At 36.0% G+C, this 17,903-nt stretch overlaps 1 protein-coding gene across 1 annotated transcript in view; it reads right to left on the bottom strand.

Annotated features, from left to right (window-relative positions):
• LOC114054150 (ras-related protein Rab-2A) overlaps positions 1–17,903 on the bottom strand; it is a 108,602-nt gene that overhangs the window by 9,078 nt on the left and 81,621 nt on the right. Inside the window, exon 6 of the mRNA XM_027877297.1 lies at positions 16,947–17,058. Coding sequence (XP_027733098.1) covers positions 16,947–17,058 — 112 coding nt within the window. The remainder of the gene's footprint in view (positions 1–16,946; positions 17,059–17,903) is intronic.

The following is a 17,903-nucleotide window of genomic DNA, read 5'->3' as shown; positions in this document are numbered from 1 at the left end:
TACAAACAAATTCAGTGGGAGTAGAGGAGTAAGTATTCCAGGTCATAAGGGCCCAGATGCTAGGGAAGCTGCTGCCATGGAAGAAAAGGAAGAACAGTACAGGTTAAGACTGTGTAGGACTGCTCACCCAGGATGTTGCCACTGGAGGAGGAAGCAATGCTATGGTAGCTTCCTACTTTAATCTTGCTTGCTATTCAAGTGATAAATTCACTTATTTCTATGCAAGGATTGTCAGTATCCTGGGACAAAGCCCTGTTCACACTCACCATAATATATCACTGATTTCAGGACTTGAAAGAGGACAGAACAAAAATTGCTAATGTGGAATCAAAAAAACAAGAAAAAGAAGTAGTGGATAAGAGAGTACCCTGACTCCCCTCAAGAATGCCTCGAAAAAGGCCCAGATGAAGTGTAGCCTAGAGTATGGAAGCAATAGGCAGTGTCAGTACTTTCTGAAAGAATAGTGAGTCTGTAAATAGGCCAATGACCATGACTTTGATTCCCAGCAAAATACTAGAGTGTACGAACTATTACAGAGAATAGTGAGCATATAGAACTGGTGAGAACAAAGATGAATTAGGGCATTATTAAAAACTAGTGGTGCCAGACTAGCCTCATTTCTGACAGCGTAATTCAAAAGGAAGATAAGGAGGATGTTGTGGATACGGTTTATCAAAATTTCAGCAAAGCAATTGACAAATTCTAATTTCTAAATTGATAAATTCTAATTCTGTAATTTTTGTGGTTGTTCACTTCTCAAATCTACCTTTCACTGTGGGTTCAATGGCAACTTGTAAAGAGGTCTTCAATGCAGTGTCCAAGAGATTTGTGCTTGGCCTAATGCTGTTCAACATTTTAATCAATGGCTTGAACAAAGGTATAGATGTCATGTTTGCCAAATTTGCAGATGATAAAAAATTGGGAAGGATAAATAATATGCTGATGGAAAAATAAAACAAAACAAAACATCTATAGGTTAGAGCAGGAGTGGGGAACCTGTGGCTTTGAGGCTTGTAAGTTTGGATTCAGTCAAAGGGCCACACTTGAGGACCAAGAGGGCCACATGTGGCCTCGAGATCACAGGTTCCCCATCCCTGGGCTAGAATCTTGGGCCAAATCTAAGTAGGATTAAATTTATTAAGAGAGCAATGTAAGTGTAAGTATGAGTGAATTGGAATAGTAATGAACTTTCGAGTACAAGATATTGGAAGGATGGCTATAAAGAAGTTTAGCTGAAAATGACCTGGGGATTTTAGTGTAGGTAGAGAAAATGAGAACTTGTTTAGTAGCCAGACCTTAGAGTAGTCATTATTAATTCAACTTTAGCTTATGAGGAGGTTTATTTGGTCATGAAAATGCATTAAACAAAACAACAACAACAAAAAATACAAGATAGTAGTTATACATCTAGAGCTGGACAGGGACACCTGAGGTTATCTAGTTCCACCCCTTCACTTTACAGATGAGGAAACTTGAGGACCAGGAAGTTTAAATGACTTGCCCAAGGTCATATAGATAGAGATGAACTCAGGTTCTCTTACTCTAGAGCTAATGCTAGTGTTACTATCAACAATATTCCCCCAGTGTTAGCAACTCCCTACCATTTCCTTAAGTGATAGTAGTAAAGGAGCAGAAATGGGGACAGAGTACTAATAATCATATTATCTTCAAACAAAGTTGTTTTATTTTGTCATATTCTTAAATGCAACAATTAAATATACAAAGAAAAAAGAGAATTGTATAAATCATATCCTTATAAGATTAGTTATAACATTAATTCATCATTTAGAACTGCAAATGTTCCAGGTTCGCAGAGGCCTGTTTGGCCTGTGCGCCTACGCTAAAGTGCATTCCTCTTCCAGCCCGACCCAACAGACCTTTCCAATCAACCATGCAGGTTGTCCTGGGATATAAATTTGTTTCATTCTTGTCTTTTTGTGGGTTCTGCTGTTCTAGAATCTGTTTAGAGTCATTTTCTACAGGTATTTGGAGAGGTTCGGGGGACAGCTCAAGCAAGTCACTCCTTTTACTCTGCCATCTTGGCTCCGCCCCCCCAAAGTGAACTATTATCAACAGTGACATTCTTCCTATATATATATAAAACCAAAAGACAAGCAAGTTGTAGCTAAATGGAAGGATGGCTCACAGGTTCTCTTTGGAGAGGCAAATACTATAGTTGGCAGAGCTGATCTTATGTTATCAAAGGTAACAAGACATTTCATATAATTCTTGGCCATCTTATTATATAGAACTCATTACGGGCAAAAAGCAAGACACCTTGAAGATAACTTCAACTTAAATATCAAGACCTGTTGCAAAGGATGAAGACTTAGAGAAGTTCTATCAAATGGAGCTTGCACAAGATCTTTTAAACTTGAGAACTGTGAGCAAATATTTCAATATAACTGGTTTCCTTTGCAATGCTATGTATTTTATTTTATCCATTTAAAAACATTATTTTGAGAAGTCGTGCATAAGTTTCACCGGACTGCTAAAGAGGTTGTGATGCAAAAAAGGTGAAGAACCTTTGCCCCAAACCAAGTCAACATATATTTTAGTATTTATTTTCTGTAATCTGAGGGTGAACACAGGATAGGGCAGTGAAAAAGGTATTGAATACGGTTTGGGATAATGAAATGAAAAAGTTGCCTAAGGCTTGTAGACTCCTTAGAAGCATCAAGCATATCTCAAGAATACTTTCTTCAAGTAGCTAGCTAGAAAGTGATAAGACAGAGCAAGCACTGAACAATATGACAGAAAAGAAAAAATGACTGATTACTGATGGGGATGAAGGGTGATCATCTCAGCTGTCTGTGCACTCGGATCATAAACTAGGTGTATCAGAAGTCAAAATAAACATCAAAAGATGAAGAGAAAATGAGATTGCATATAAATATAATTCCAACCCAACCTATTGTTCCTGAAGCTCAAAAATGGAGGATAACAGTAAAAACAATGACTCTAATTACCATTTCCTACAAATTCAGTAAAGGATCTGTATCAAAGAAGAATCTGAAATACTGTATTAACTGCTTCACCCAATCAACATCTGATCTCTTTGATAAATTGTTCCTACGGTCGCCAAAGGTAATGCTGACTCAGACTAGGAATTACCCGTTAAACGTTAAAGAAAAAGATAAGGAAAATATGAACAGCAATGTCTTTTAAGTAGGAAAAAGCAGGAGAGTTGAAAAGAAGCTTAAAGAACACCCTGACATGAAAGCTAAATGAGAGTATCCCATGAGCATTTATAGCTGAATCTGTAAAGAGGATGGAACAAAAAATGGAACAAATTTGCCACCATTTCGATGGCAATATATTTCCACACCTGCAAACACAATAACTAGATCTAAAACTTCAGTATCTCACTGTACTAAGTGAAATAACTCTGGTTATAGCGAATATCCAGTGCACAATCCAAATAGAAGTGAAATTCTTTAAAGATAATAAGTTCCTCTAAATGCTCCAATTTGCATACAACATTGTGTAGGCCTCATCACTCTCTAGGCTATTAGGCCTCATCAATGAGATTCATGACCACTCCAAAGAGTTCAGTTTAAAATTACATAACATTTAACAACCTCAAAATGCTTTCTAACAAAAATTCTTCATTTAAAAGAAACACCAACAGTCTCCCAGTAATGCTATGTGGCTGGAAGTCTTGGAAATGAAGAGTTGGAACACTGATATCTCTGAAATCAAAATCTAGGATAACCCAAAAGGCAATGTAGATAATCCATGGTGAGAAAAGTAGGTTTTGGTGAATTACTAACAATAATGTGCAAATCAAAAGTGGTACAAAGTATTGTCCAGGTAATGAAAAAGGAGATAGGCCAGTCATGTAGAAAGATCAAGGGGTAAGACTAATAGCTAAGAGCTATAATGATACTGATGTAATGTTGAAGGAACTGAGGAAGTCAACCAGAATGTTGGGCAGATCCTTTATGGAAGAATTAGGGGATGGATGTGGGACAGAAACTATATTGGAGAAGGTGTTGATGGGCTATAATTTGCAAGGAAAAAAAAATTGGAGAAAGTAGTCACATGGATGAGATCAAGGATCCACTGTAGTACTCAATTTTTTATCTACATGTTTTATTTCTAATGAAAAGCTAGGATGATGATCTGAATTTGGTGAGATGGGTGTCTATCACAATTCCTGGCACACAGTAGGTACTTAAATGTTTCTTGAATTAATTTGGGCCCTCCTCATTACAAGGCAAACAAATTATTTTTCCCCGAATAATCCAAACTCAGGAGCTTGGAACCAGCTCCTAATGCCACCCTCTGTTCCTTATCTCAAAGCAGACAAATGATTATACTTTAATATGATCCAGTGATTAAGTTTCTTCATTAGTAAAACAGTGATGATGACAGCACTTATTAAACTCACAGAGTGGTTGTGAGAGTCAAAATAAATAATACATGTAAAGTGCTATGCAAATCTAGCTGGTATATAAATGTTAGCTGCTCTTATTATTAAATCTATTGTACTGTAGCTTGCACCCTGTTCACTGAGAAACCCCTAGAAAGTGTTTGCCTTTCTTACAGCCTTCACTTTCTCCTTTAGTCAGCCAATTACGTTAAGTGCTTACTTACATGCCAGAGCCTGTGCTAAGTGCTGGGGATACAAAGAAGGGCAAAAACAGTTGCTGCCCTTAAGGGGCTCACATTCTAATGCAAAGACAAAATACAAATAATTGGATATGTGCAAGGTATACATAGAGTAGATGTAAAGTAATCTCAGAGGGGAAAGCACTAACAGTTGGTAGACCAGAAAATGCCTCTTGTGGAAGCTGAGAACAGAGCTGAAACTTTAAGGAAGATAGGGAAAACAAAAGGTGAATCTATATAGGGTATACATATATACATTAGAGAGGGAGAGACTTACAGGCAGACCCAACAGCAGGGTATTGTAACAATCCAGGTACAAGATGAGGACGGCATGAATTAGGATGGTGTCTGTATAAGTGAAGAGAAGGTGATGTATATGAGAGATAATGTGGAAGTAAAAACATGATTTGGCAACAGATTGGATATATGGGATGAAATGGAGGAAGTGAAGATGATACTAAAGCTGCTTGTTTGACTGGGAGGTCAGTGGCACCTTGAGGAACAGGAAGAATCTAGAGTATGAAATGCCTTCAGGATATCCAATTTGAGATATCCAAGAGGCAAATGGAGATAACTAGTATAGAAGAGAGACTAGGGCTGAATATACAGATCTGGGAAACATCAGCATAAAGATAACTGAACTCATGGGAGCTAATGAGACATACAGAAGGGCAAAAAGAGGGGCTAGGACAGAGATGATGCAGTTCAAACATCACTGTGAGATGTGGTGAGAGCTGGTGTTGGAGGACTCCATGATGCTGAAATGGATACTCTCTGACCTCCAGCAGGAGGCAATCACTCTCTATCCCCTTTGCCTTCACAGGTTTGCAAAATCAGGCTTGGGGGTAGTGTATGTGGATAGAATTATGGGGATGGGGTGGGGGGCTAGAGATACAACATTTTCTCTCTCTGAAGTCCCTTGCCTAGGCAGCTCTTCAGGTGTACAGGGATGAGGATATTGGGCCTCGGGGAAGGGAAAATGAAGTAAAGGAACTTATATGCAGCAGTAGGGAAACATAGGAGAAAATGCTCTATCAGAAAGGGTGGCCTGGCTATGTGGCTTTCTGAGAGGATCATAGGAACACAGACTTAGACCTGGAAGAAGATTCAATAGCCACTTGGTCCAACCCTTTACAGAGGGGGAAGCTGAGACCCAAGAAACATTAAGTGACTTGCCCAGAGTCACACAAATGGCAAAGAGCTGAGCTGGGATCTGAATGTAGATTTTATTGATCCAGGGCTAAAGTTGTAAAGGACCCTCTTGTTTTTGTCTCCCCAGGGCTTTGTATAGTGCCTAGAATATAATAAGCACTTAATAAATATTTACTGATAGCCTTGCAAGACAACAACAGTTAGTGAGTGTGACATGGATGAAGAGCCTTTACAGAATTCAAATAGACAGGAGGAAAGTCAGGAGAGAGTACTGTCACTAAGAAACAGAGAGGAGAGACTATCTAGAAAGTGATGAAGAGTGTCAAAAGCTGTAAAGAGAGATGAGGACAGAGAAAAGGCTATTAGGTTTGTCAATTATATCACTCATAATTTTGGAGAGAGTAATTTCAATTGAATGGTGAAAGTCTGAAGCCAGACTGCAGAAGATTTAAAAAAGAGTTAGAGGAGAGGAAGCGGAGATGAGTGTAGAAGGCTTCTGTAAGAAGTTTAATCATGAAGGGGAGGAGACACATGGGATGACAGCGAGTGGGAACTGCAAGATAAAATGAGAGTTTAAAGATGGAAGAGCCATGCTATTATTTTGTATGCAGAAGAATAGGTCTGTTTTTGCTAGATATCTCCACCTCAGTGTCCTGACATTTCAAACCTATTATGTCCAAACCATAACAACACTGTTTCCCCCAAACATACTCCTTTTCCAACAACAACAACAACAACAACAACAACAATTCCCATTTCTTTTGTGGGTAATAGTATCCTCACATTCATCCAGGTTTGTAACCTTGTGAGATATCCTAACCTCTACCCCTCTTCATTTTACCACATTCCATCACCAGTTGCCAAATCTTGTTAACTCTTGCCTTTAAAACATCTTTTGAATCTGTCTTCTCTCCACTCATACAAGCAGCAACTGCTTTCATGGCCTTATCACTTCTTGCCTGTTCTAATTTAATAACCACTTAATTTGTTTCACTGTCTCCAAAATGCTTACCCCTCCTCCCCACCCAATTCATCCTCCACATAGCTGTTGGAATAATCTCTTTAGATGCACTGTAGTAGAATGGGTAACAGATTTGACATCTGATGACCTTTATTCAAATTCTAGTTTTGTGACTTCCTGCCTATATGAACTTAAGAAAGTTACTATCTCCCTAGGCCTCAGTTTTCTCGTCTTTACTATGACATGTAAATCTATGCTATTATAATACTTTTCTCTTGCTTAAAACCTTGCAATCAGGCTTCCAAACCTACTTTTTAAATGAAACTATTCTCTCAAAGCTTGACAATGTTCTTGTAACTGCTATATCTGATGGCATTTTTTTTCAGTCCCTAGTATGTCCAGAGTATGACTGCTCTTTACCTTCTCTGATAATAAAAAGGAATATGCTCTTAGAGGTCCTACTACAATCATGCTTCAGATTTATTTGTGTCTGAGTGAATAAGGATGAAAAATTTAATACTATACTAAGAAAAGCATACTGGGAAGCGGCATGCTGTAGTGGATACAGTGCTAGGCTTGAAAATTAGGAATCTGAATGCTGTTTTACATAATTATGTGATCGGTCATTTAACTATGTATGTCTAAGTTTCAGAGGACTATGAGGGAAGTGCTTTGAAAACCTTAAAGCACTACACAAATATGAATTGCCATTATTATTAACATCTGATTCATGTTTTATAAAACCGGTTAAAATATTTTATATAGCCAAAAAAGGGTTTCTAATTCATAACTAAGATTCTCTTAATAACAGAAGGAGGAGTCATCACAATTATGCACTACCATAAAAGAATGTTATTTTGGGTAAGAAAGCTGCATCATCTAAACAAATGCCATAATGACATTTACCTCTCAGTTTACTTTTTCACTGCTATAGTGTACTCTCTCTGAAAACTTGCCCAAAGAAGGGCTTCTACTATTTCACTGTCCATTTCTTCCTTCCCCTTCCCAGTGGATTTGGCAATTCCAATTTCACAAAATCTAAGAGCTAGAAGGGAACTCAGAGGCCATTTAATCTACCTAATCCTGCTTGACTAGTAATCCTTTCTACAACATCTCCAAATAAGTGGACATTCATTCTTTGTTTGAACACATCCAGTGGAGGAAAACCCACTACCCACGAAGGCTAACGTTCCATTTTTAGATAGCTCTGATTACCCTGTTAAAGAATGAGATGAAGTTAGTCTGGCATGACTTGTGCTTGATGAAGCCATGTTTGTCTTTAGTGATCACTACTCTCTTTTCTAAGCACTATCTCCTGAAAAATGAGTTCTAGAATTTTACCAGGAATTAAGTCACGCTCTCTGATCTATAGTCTACATTTTCTAGTCATTTTTCTTTTTGGAAAATTGGGCCATATGCCCTTTCCCAGGTGTGTGGCACCTCCTTTCTGTTCCAAAATCTTTCAAAGATGACTAAGAGAAGCCAATTACATCTACTAGTTCTTTCATTATTCTAGGGTGTAGTTCATCCTGGCAAGATGAGCTGAACTCAATGAATGTAGTTAGATACCATTTGCTTTTTCCCTTATTTGGCTTTATACATGTTGCTAACCTTTTGTTCCTGTTATTCCAAAGCCTACTTGAGCTGGAAGAGACAACAGAAACAAAAGGTAAGACATATAAAAGCATTTATTAAGTGCTTACTATGTGTCAGGTATAGTGCTAAGCACTGGATACTAATACAATCAAGCAAGACAGTCCGTGACTTCAAGAAACATTTGACTAGGGAAAAACAACACATAAAGGGGTGAGGAAATTACCCTGATGAATGGTTTGGAGACAGTGGGGAAGCGAGGCAGAGGCCTGGATCTGGGCAATATAAGGCAAAAAGTTCACCTATCAGAGAACCTATCAGAGTTGGTTCCAGGGACAGAGTCCAAGTTCCTGATGGGAATGGAAGAGAAATGGAGATGCAATATAAGGTGAAACCTCACCTATAAAAGCCCATGGTGGTTCTAGGGATAGAGTCCAGGGAAAGTGAGGGGGTGAATGTGGGTGGGGGTATCAGGTAGATTGATGTTGTAGTTAAGGTGGCATAGTTTGGGAATGACAGAGTGGAAATTTGAATCCAGGTCCTCTAAATCTCACACTCTTTCCACTGCTCCATTTAGAAGAATTGCTATCAATTCTCAAGTATGCTATTCACTTTCCACTGCTCCATTTAAAAGAACTGCTGTCAACTCTCAAGTATGCTACTCAAAGGGTACAGTTATGATGCAGATAGATAATAAGAAATCAGTGATTAGAATAAATGTAACAAACTTTGACTTCCAGCCTTTCATAACTCCACTGCTTCTGCTTGTATTTCTTATGTATAGAATATAGTGTATGTACTAAAAAGACTCCACTAAAGTTTTCCTTCACTATCTCATTGTGGCATGATTTGACCCTAGGCTCTAAGCTAGATTATTCAAGCAAAGCTTAAGTCTTTAACCCTATAACCCTGACCCTGTGAAACACTGCCAAGGTCACAAAGGTTTTTAAACACAGGTCCAGTGATAGACTACGTGTAAGTAAGGATCACTCTACCTAAGTAGGAGGAGGCATTCACTACCAGTGGGGGGTTGGCCAGAAGAAATCATTACAATGTCTATTAAATGTGTAGAGTACTTGTGGTCTATATCACAAGAGGGAGTTAAGATAAATGAAATTACCGAGCCTTCTGAAATATTGAATTTAAAAAAAGAATTTCACTTCTCTATTTCATCTAAAAGAATCATCCTTATCACCTTCAATATCACTCAACTATTAATGTAACATTAAGATTGTCTTTTTATATAGCAATTAATGCTTTACTCCTTGGATCTAACTCTTAAGTCCTCTTTATCATCTTACTTTCCAGTAAAATCTTTGATCAAATTGCTCAATCTTACATGAAGAATGTTCCCAATAAAGCCATTGATGGTACTTTCCTCAGCTGACTCTTAAGTTAAATTGCTCCAAGAAAACTTATGAAGGAAATTTATGCCATCTGTCCCCTGGCCTTTCCTTTAACCTCATTCTCTGTGCAGAAAAATTTCTAGCTTAACCTTTAATATGACTTCTCTATGAGATAAATAATTCTATGTGTTATTTGACTCAAGTCCTGTTGCTTTGAAAGTTGTTTGGTATAACTGAGTTGAATATTCAAAAAAAAATTTTTTTTAAAGTACAATAAAATCAACTCAGGGTACACTATACTAATCTCTTCCAAAAATCTGATAGTAGGGAGGGACAGTGTTTTGATTTTTTTTCCTTGATACTAAACCGCTTCACTTCATTCTTTACTCTGGGGATTCCCTCTCATTGGAGAGCCAGATTTCTGACACCTGAAATGACTGAATTCACTTAAACTCTGATTATGTTCTCAAACTAGTATAAAAAAGATTTTAAACAATGTAGCTAAGCACTATTAGAAACAGAGTATAACAATATACTATAGTAGTAACTATTATAGTTCAGTTACATTAAAAGAGTCTTGAAAGCAAATTTGGGGATCTGACTACAAAAGTTATAATTTGCAAAGAATCAACAAGCTACTTTCCAATCACACAGCATCCACTAGGTACCAGACTTGGGTCTTCTCAGACAGTTTTTCCAGACATTCAGCACCTCCCCTGTCCAACCCCACACCTTCATCTCTTTCTTGCTTTCATCATCTCAGAATAACTTCTCTTCCTTCCAAAGTATCAATTAGCTAACATGACAAACTTATCTTACTAATGGGAGAAATTTTCCCAATTCCTTTGCCACAATTAACAAGGACCTTCTACAGAGAAGTTACCTGTTTTTTCAACTCAAACAAGAACACATACATTTTAAAAAACTGGTATAAAACAAAATACACAGAAAATTATTGTAAAATATCTCTGGTATTAATTGAAAAAATTATGTAAGATATAATGAAGCTCTTCAAAAAGTTACATTTTACGTATGACTTTATTTTATGTAATTCTTATCCATGTCTGTAAGTCACATAGGGGACAGATCCACTCAATACACTATTGGTTGTCTTTTGGTCAATCACTGCTATCAATACAACACTTTAGCCTATTTGTTTTCCCACTCTAGTTACATGACTGGCCTACCTCCATTTCCCAATTGTTCATGTCTACTCTAGTACTTAAACAAAGCTAAAAATCCTCCATTATTTCTACCAGGATCTTTTTCAGGGATATTATCTGGGGTTAGATTATCTGTTTGAACTCAACCATACTAATCTCACGTAGGACTCCTTTGAATGGAGAGTGTTCTGGGCTTCAGTAATTCTAAGGACGTTAATGATATGCAAAAATGTGTTTCATTTTCATCTGTTCCAGTTCCAGTTTAATAATTCAAACTACCTATGAAAGGGACTAAATAAAAAAGTCAACTGGTTTAGGATTAAACACAACTAAGTAAATAATGGCAGATAGCTGCAAGATGTAGATGGACTTTATCATGGAGGTATCTATAGGTTGTATCATTTGGGGGAGCAGAGAACCTTGTTACATTTTTTTTCTACGAAGATACTTAATGCCAATTACCAACTGGTGTCTGCAGTATAAAGGCTATTATCCTTAAACTTTAATGCAAGCCTTGTCATGGTGATCTGGGTCTACAGAGCCTTCCGATTAGATTACTATAATGTAGACACTCTACTTGAAGCTATCCTTGAAAATCCCCTAAAAGCTGAGAGGAAAATTAAAGCGATTTTTCAGTATAGGCTTTTCATCTCTGAAAGTGTCTTTCCATTCTGGTTCAAAGTTTCTGTCTGTTGACTTTCACAAGTAAGTATACAAAATCTGTTATATTTGTAAATCTTTTTTGTTATTTATGAGAATCTTAACTACAAGCATACTAGTGTTATTTTAAATTGTCAACTTTACTAAGTCAATCTAAACAAGATTGGCATTTAATTTCTTTGTACTTCAAGCCACATCTCCTCAAGTGTTCTATTTGTTTTAAAGATAGATAGTAAAATCCATGATAAGCATAAGGAAAAGAAGCAGCAAGTCCTTAATTATTGGGACAAATTGGAATAAATCACTTTCATGGTTTCAGCTTTGAAGGACCAGAGATGGCAGAAGTGAAAGTGGTTAGACAAGATAAATAACAATTACAACACTAATAGCTAGCATTCATATAATGTATGAAGGCTAGCAAAGCGCTATACAAATATCACCCCATTTGATCCTCACAACAATCCTGGGAGGTAAATACTATTATTATCCTTATTTTATAAAGGAAGAAGCTGAGGCAGACAGAGATTAAGTGACTTGCCCAAGATCAAATAGTATCTGAGTTCTGAACGCAGGTTGACCGTAACGCATTCTATCCCCTGTGTCACCTAGTTGTTACAAACAAGAACATCTGATGAACAAATGGTATAGTAAAATACTTTGATGGGATTCTGCTCACTTTCCAGCTAGGTTCTAGGATTTCATTCATTCATTCGAGAAAGGAGAGTTCTACAAGTTAGTGTAGGGAAATTCCCTTGGTGGTGTAGAAATTCCCTTTACTGTTTATATGACTTGTCCATGGTCACTTGAGCTGGTATGTGTCAGAAGCAAGGCTTGAATCTAGGTCTTCCAGATGCCAAGGACAGTCCAGCCCTCTATACACACTGCCTCCCAGGCTCTGGAATGTAAGGGAATTTTGTTGTTGTTGTTGTTGTTGTTCAAACTTGTGATTTCATTAGTATGTTTCCTGAAGAAATGTCTACCAATGCAGATCCATAACTGTTCTACAACTTAAAGTCAGAGCTGTCTGGGGGAAAATGAGTGATGAATTTGACTTGCCCAAAGTCACGCTGCCAATATATATCAGAGGTAGAACTTGTACCCAGGTAACCCTGATTCTGAGGCTACATTTCAAAGGGAAATATTGTATAAAATGTCAAAATCCAATCAATTAATTTTCATGAGGTAGTCACAGGAGGCACATAGTATAAAGATCACTGGATATCAAATCAAGGGACATGGGTTCAAATCTATCTTATGCTTTTTTTGCTACTTGTGTGGCTTGAGGGGTAAGTCACTTAACTTCTCTGGGCCTCAATATAATCAGGGTGTTGAAACAATGGCATCGAAGGTCCCTTCCCAATGAGGATCCCCAAAATGTTATCTTTACAAGGGATAGCATGGGACTAGGTAATTAAAAAAGAAAGGACGAAAAAACAACTTTACTGATTAATATCAAGAAGGTACAGAGTGAGCAAAGGGAAATGAAAACTTACAAAAACGTTAAAAATTTTTTTTTTGTTCCTTCAAACTAACTTTTTTCGCCTGATACTTTTCCTAAGTGTTCTAACTAGTAATAACTTCCTACTTCATTTACTACTAAAATTATTATTCTAATTTTAGTCTATGGTCATTGAATTTAGGTCATATAGAAAAACAAAATTAACAGATGAAAAAGTAAAAAAAACCCAAGGTGCTTATTAACATAATTTCAGTGCTTTCAAATTTTGACATTTGTAAAGGTTTTCAATCAGTGCTTTTTTTTCCAATTAGTTCATTAAAAAAAAAAAAAAGACAGCTGAAACCTAACACATCAGTTTGAATCTTTTGTTTTAAAAATTGGGGCAAAATGTGGATTGCTTCTCCAAAAATGTTCTCATTTTTTGGTTTGTTTAAAAACAAAAACAAACATAAACTGAAATCAGTAAACATCTATCAAACACCTACTGTACTTTCTACACTAATCTCAGGTATTTATTTGTATAACCTTGGGCAAGTCACTCTTTGGGCTCATTTTAGTCATTGTAAAATGATGGGGGATATATAGTTATGTTAGACTATTTGTAACATCTCTTTCAGTTCAGTAGCTATGGCAAATAGACAGCCGTCTGTGTTTACAGTAATTTCACTTTTAGCTGTTACCTTGTATGACAGTATAGTGCATGAGAAAGAACAACAGTATTTTCTGGACAAAGGAGTTTGTGGACTGGCTCATCAACTGCTTTCCAGGTCTTGCTTTCCTCTTCTACAACAAGGGGATAATGACATTCATACTTGACTCATAGAACTGTGGTGAGGAAAATACTCTCAACGCTGGAGTGCTACACAGGATATAAGCTTATTATTCTTGTTGCTGTTATTAAGAAAGTTGGAAATTAGAGGATTTATGTCATCACTGTTCCTGTGGGTCTATTTTCTCAGCTGGATCATTCAAAATGAAAAAAAAATAAATAAATAAATTGGGAAAAAAAATAGTTTTGGTAATAGAGATAACACTTAGGTTTTTTCCAGGGAAAGTGCTCTGTAAGCTTCAAGATGATATGTAAAGGTCAGTTGTGGACTCTTTGAACAAATTAGCAAATAATAACTATGGATTAGTAAGGCATAGTACAACATTTGACTGAAGTCAGAAGATGCAAACCAGCTTCATGACTGGGGAGAAATGTAAAGGTGGGCAAATCACTCAACCTCCCCAAAAGGTCTGCTGTCAGAATCAAGCAAGATAGTGTATATGAAAGCATTGTATAAAGTATAAAATGCCATATACAGTGGCATTATTTCATCTTAGTTACATCTAGATTGCTTCATTTTTTTTTTCAAAGTAATTTTTGTTTAGTGCATTAATTCATGATAGCACTTTGTGGAACTGTGCTTTAATATTCTGTTCATGTTTAACCAACTTTTTCACATATTGAAGTAGGTTCAGGATGGTTGCACCATTTTTTTCTGGATCATGAAACAATCTTATCTAAACTTATGAGTCTATAATTGACAATGTTGGTCATAGAACAGATAAGAAATTATATTAGTAAAAGTTTTGCAACAAATTTAAGCTACTCATGTTTTCATTTTGCATCTTCCTCAAATTAATCTAAGTATTCAATAGTGTAACCTTAAAAACTAGTCTTCAATTTTCCTTTTGGGCAAAATTATTTCTACATGCTGATTATTTGTGAAAATTTATAAATGTATTTATGTGCAAGTTTTTTTAAAAAATCCTAAGTACTCTGAGAGTCAAAGTTTAAAAAAAAATACCCAAACATTACCTTCTCATGATTTTGTATGATAAATTACTTTGTAGAGCAAATTTTCACAAGTGTGTTATACAAAACAGAAATAAAAGAATAGAGAATTACTCTCATGAGTAAAAATACAAACACAAAACTCTAAGTTTAAATGGTCAGTTCTAAATATAATAAATTTTTAGCAGGAACTGATGTGTCATTCTGCTATGGAAATGATACCAGGTTCTCAAATGCTCTGCTAGTAGAGTACAAGTTCTTAGACCAAGCTGGCATAGACAGCTTCAAGTAGGCGCCCAGTGAGAGATTACTGTGTAAGGATTGACTGAGCTGAGCTAAAAATTCTGAGGCTCATTATTAGAAGGCTCGTAACCAAATGATGAACTTAAGAAATAAGTCGTAAACACTATCTATTTAAAGGGGTTTTGATTATGAGTTAAAGGAGATGCTTAAACCACCAAATCAAAGACTGTTTTTAAAATTATTGTAACATATTTCTAGGACCTCTCTGTTATGTGATTGGACCTCCCAGATTTTACAGACAGGAGTAGCTATTATATAGCTAGCTGTACTTTTTTTAAAATGAACTTCTGGCTTAGATTCTAGTTTAAAAAAAAAAAAGTGAACATAGTGGGCATATTATGTGTCTAACCAATGCAAACAACTTTGGAATGACAATGTAGATTTAGATAACAGTGACTTCATTTATTTAGCCTTCATCTGTCCAGATTCCTAATTTATCAGAACTGTTTTTACTATATAGTTCTTACATGCCTTTTTCCTCTATTTAATCGAAGGAGAGCTTAACATCTCTCAACTGAACTGACAGAGGTTTCAGTGTATCGATTTATAGCAGGATGTCTATCATATCAAACCTGACATATTCAAATAAAGGGTCACAAGGAAATATATGTGTGTATGTATAGATGTGATATCTATCTATTGATCAATAGATAACTATATATATTACTGAGATGCTCTGGCCAAAATGCTAGAAAAGTTATATATAGGAAAGGGGAAAAAAAAAAGAAAAGAGTAAAATAGCCTCTTGTGTAGATGATTTTTGTGCAAAGTGGTGTTTAATGTTGAAGTCCTCTGACCTGGACCTGTGATTTCATTGCTATAAGAAGTTGTGGTTTGGAATCTTTTTTCACTGATGCAGACCAGTAGCTTGTCTGAAACTTCAAGTCTTATAGAGTTGCCTGGGCATACTAAGAGACTTGACCAGGGTCAAGTAGGTGTGAGAGGCAAGACTTAAACCAAGGATTTTGTAATCACTAGGCCAGCATTCTCTGTCCACAAGATCATCTTGCCTCTCTTGGTGTTTATCTTAATATAAGAATATTCTATACATATGAATAACACCAATATTTTATCATGAGTTTATGCCACACAGAGCAGAGGCTAACATTCTTTCCTCACTGAGAATAAGGATAGAACCTTATAAACACATTAGATATGCTTTAACAATATCACTGTTGTTTTAAATAGAGGTGTAACACCAACAACAATTCTACCTTGAATTTACTATACTTGAGGATTCATGCTATGATTATGCAGCAAAAAAGATCTAATGATTAAAATTTTTTTGGGAACAGCTAAGTGGTGCAGTGGATAGAGCACCGGCCCTGAAGTCAGGAGGACCTGAGTTCAAATCTGGCCTCAGACACACAACACTCACTAGTTGTGTGACTCTGGGCAAGTCACTTAACCCCAATTGCCTTGACCCCCAAATAAATAAATAAATAATTTTAAAAAAGTTTTTTTTTTTTAAAGAAAAACTTTAAAAAAGGGAGTTAAAAATGTTTCTTATCAAAATTCCTTTCGTTAGTTTTTTTTAATCCATAAAATTATAACTGAAAGGAGATCTGCTAAAAGTAAATACATATTAAAAAAAACTAGGATAGTAGCATGAAATGGTTAGACTAGATTATTTCTAAGGTCCCTTTCAAATCTAAAAATTATATATTTCTAGATCTCTTAAAGCATCTTGAATTGCTGGAATCACAGAAATTTAGAATTTTGTTCTCAGCCTCTCATTTTACTTTATTAAAAAGATTTTTAAAAAGTTAAGTATCAAAAGATAAGATTCAGAAAATCATACCTAATTTAAAATAGTTAAAGCCCCTGCATTTTGACAAAAATATGAAAGAAGAAATGTCAAAGGATATTACATAACACAAAAAAATTTAAATATTTAAAAGGACAGCCCACCTACCTCTTCTACATTAGAAGCAGTCTTAGCAGAAGTTTCCATAAAGATAAGTCCATGTTCTCTGGCAAAAGCTTCACCTTCTTCTTTTTTAACTTCTCTTCTAGATTCTAAATCACTAAAGTTAAGGAAGAATAGGGTCATGTTACTAACCATTAGAATATAAGTAGAAACATTCATGAAAAGTAGCTCATGGAATCTATAGTTCTATGAATAGATTTTAAAAATGAATACATCAATATTCATTAAGAGCAAGGCAGTTCAACTGATGCTGTGAGTGACACAAAGATGTACAAGGAACATTCCAATTTTAAAGGAATATATAATCTAATTAATAAATTAAAAAAAAAAAAACCAAACCCGGAAATTTTAGAGTTGTAAGGGATTTTAGAGATAATTTAGTTCAACCTTTCTTCTTCACACGAGGAAAATGAGTTCCAGATATTAAGTGTCCTGCCCAAAAGCATTCTTGTTGAAGGATCTGAATCCGTCTTTTGACTCCAAATCATTAACCACCAACAAAAATATTATATGGAGAAAAAAAGAAAAAAAATGAGTATTTCCTATATAAAGTCTAGAAAAAGTACCTATCTAGTCTGAGAATGCTGTTATGATAGATAAAATAACCTAAAGTATCACGGCATACTGGAGAGGACACTGGACTTGTAATCAGGAAATGGATTTAAATTTCACTGTAGATTCTTACTAGTTGTGTGATTCTGGGTAGCTTAACCTTTCTGTACCTCAATTTCCTCATCTGAAAAACAAGGGGGTTAGATCTGACAGCCTCTATGTTCCCTTCAAAATCTAAATCCATGATCTTGTGAGTTTAAATTTGTACTCCCGCTAACCTAAGTTATTGAAGTGCTAAGAAGTACAGCAAGTAAAGCAAGGAGAAGAATAGATTGGATGCCTGGGGACATGGTGTGTGTGTAGGGGGGTGACTGGTAAAGAAGGAAAACT

Source organism: Vombatus ursinus, unplaced genomic scaffold, assembly GCF_900497805.2.
Source record: "Vombatus ursinus unplaced genomic scaffold, bare-nosed wombat genome assembly UNPS02014812.1, whole genome shotgun sequence".
Classification (NCBI taxonomy): Eukaryota; Metazoa; Chordata; class Mammalia; order Diprotodontia; family Vombatidae; genus Vombatus; species Vombatus ursinus.
This window is presented reverse-complemented; position numbering and strand designations above follow the sequence as displayed.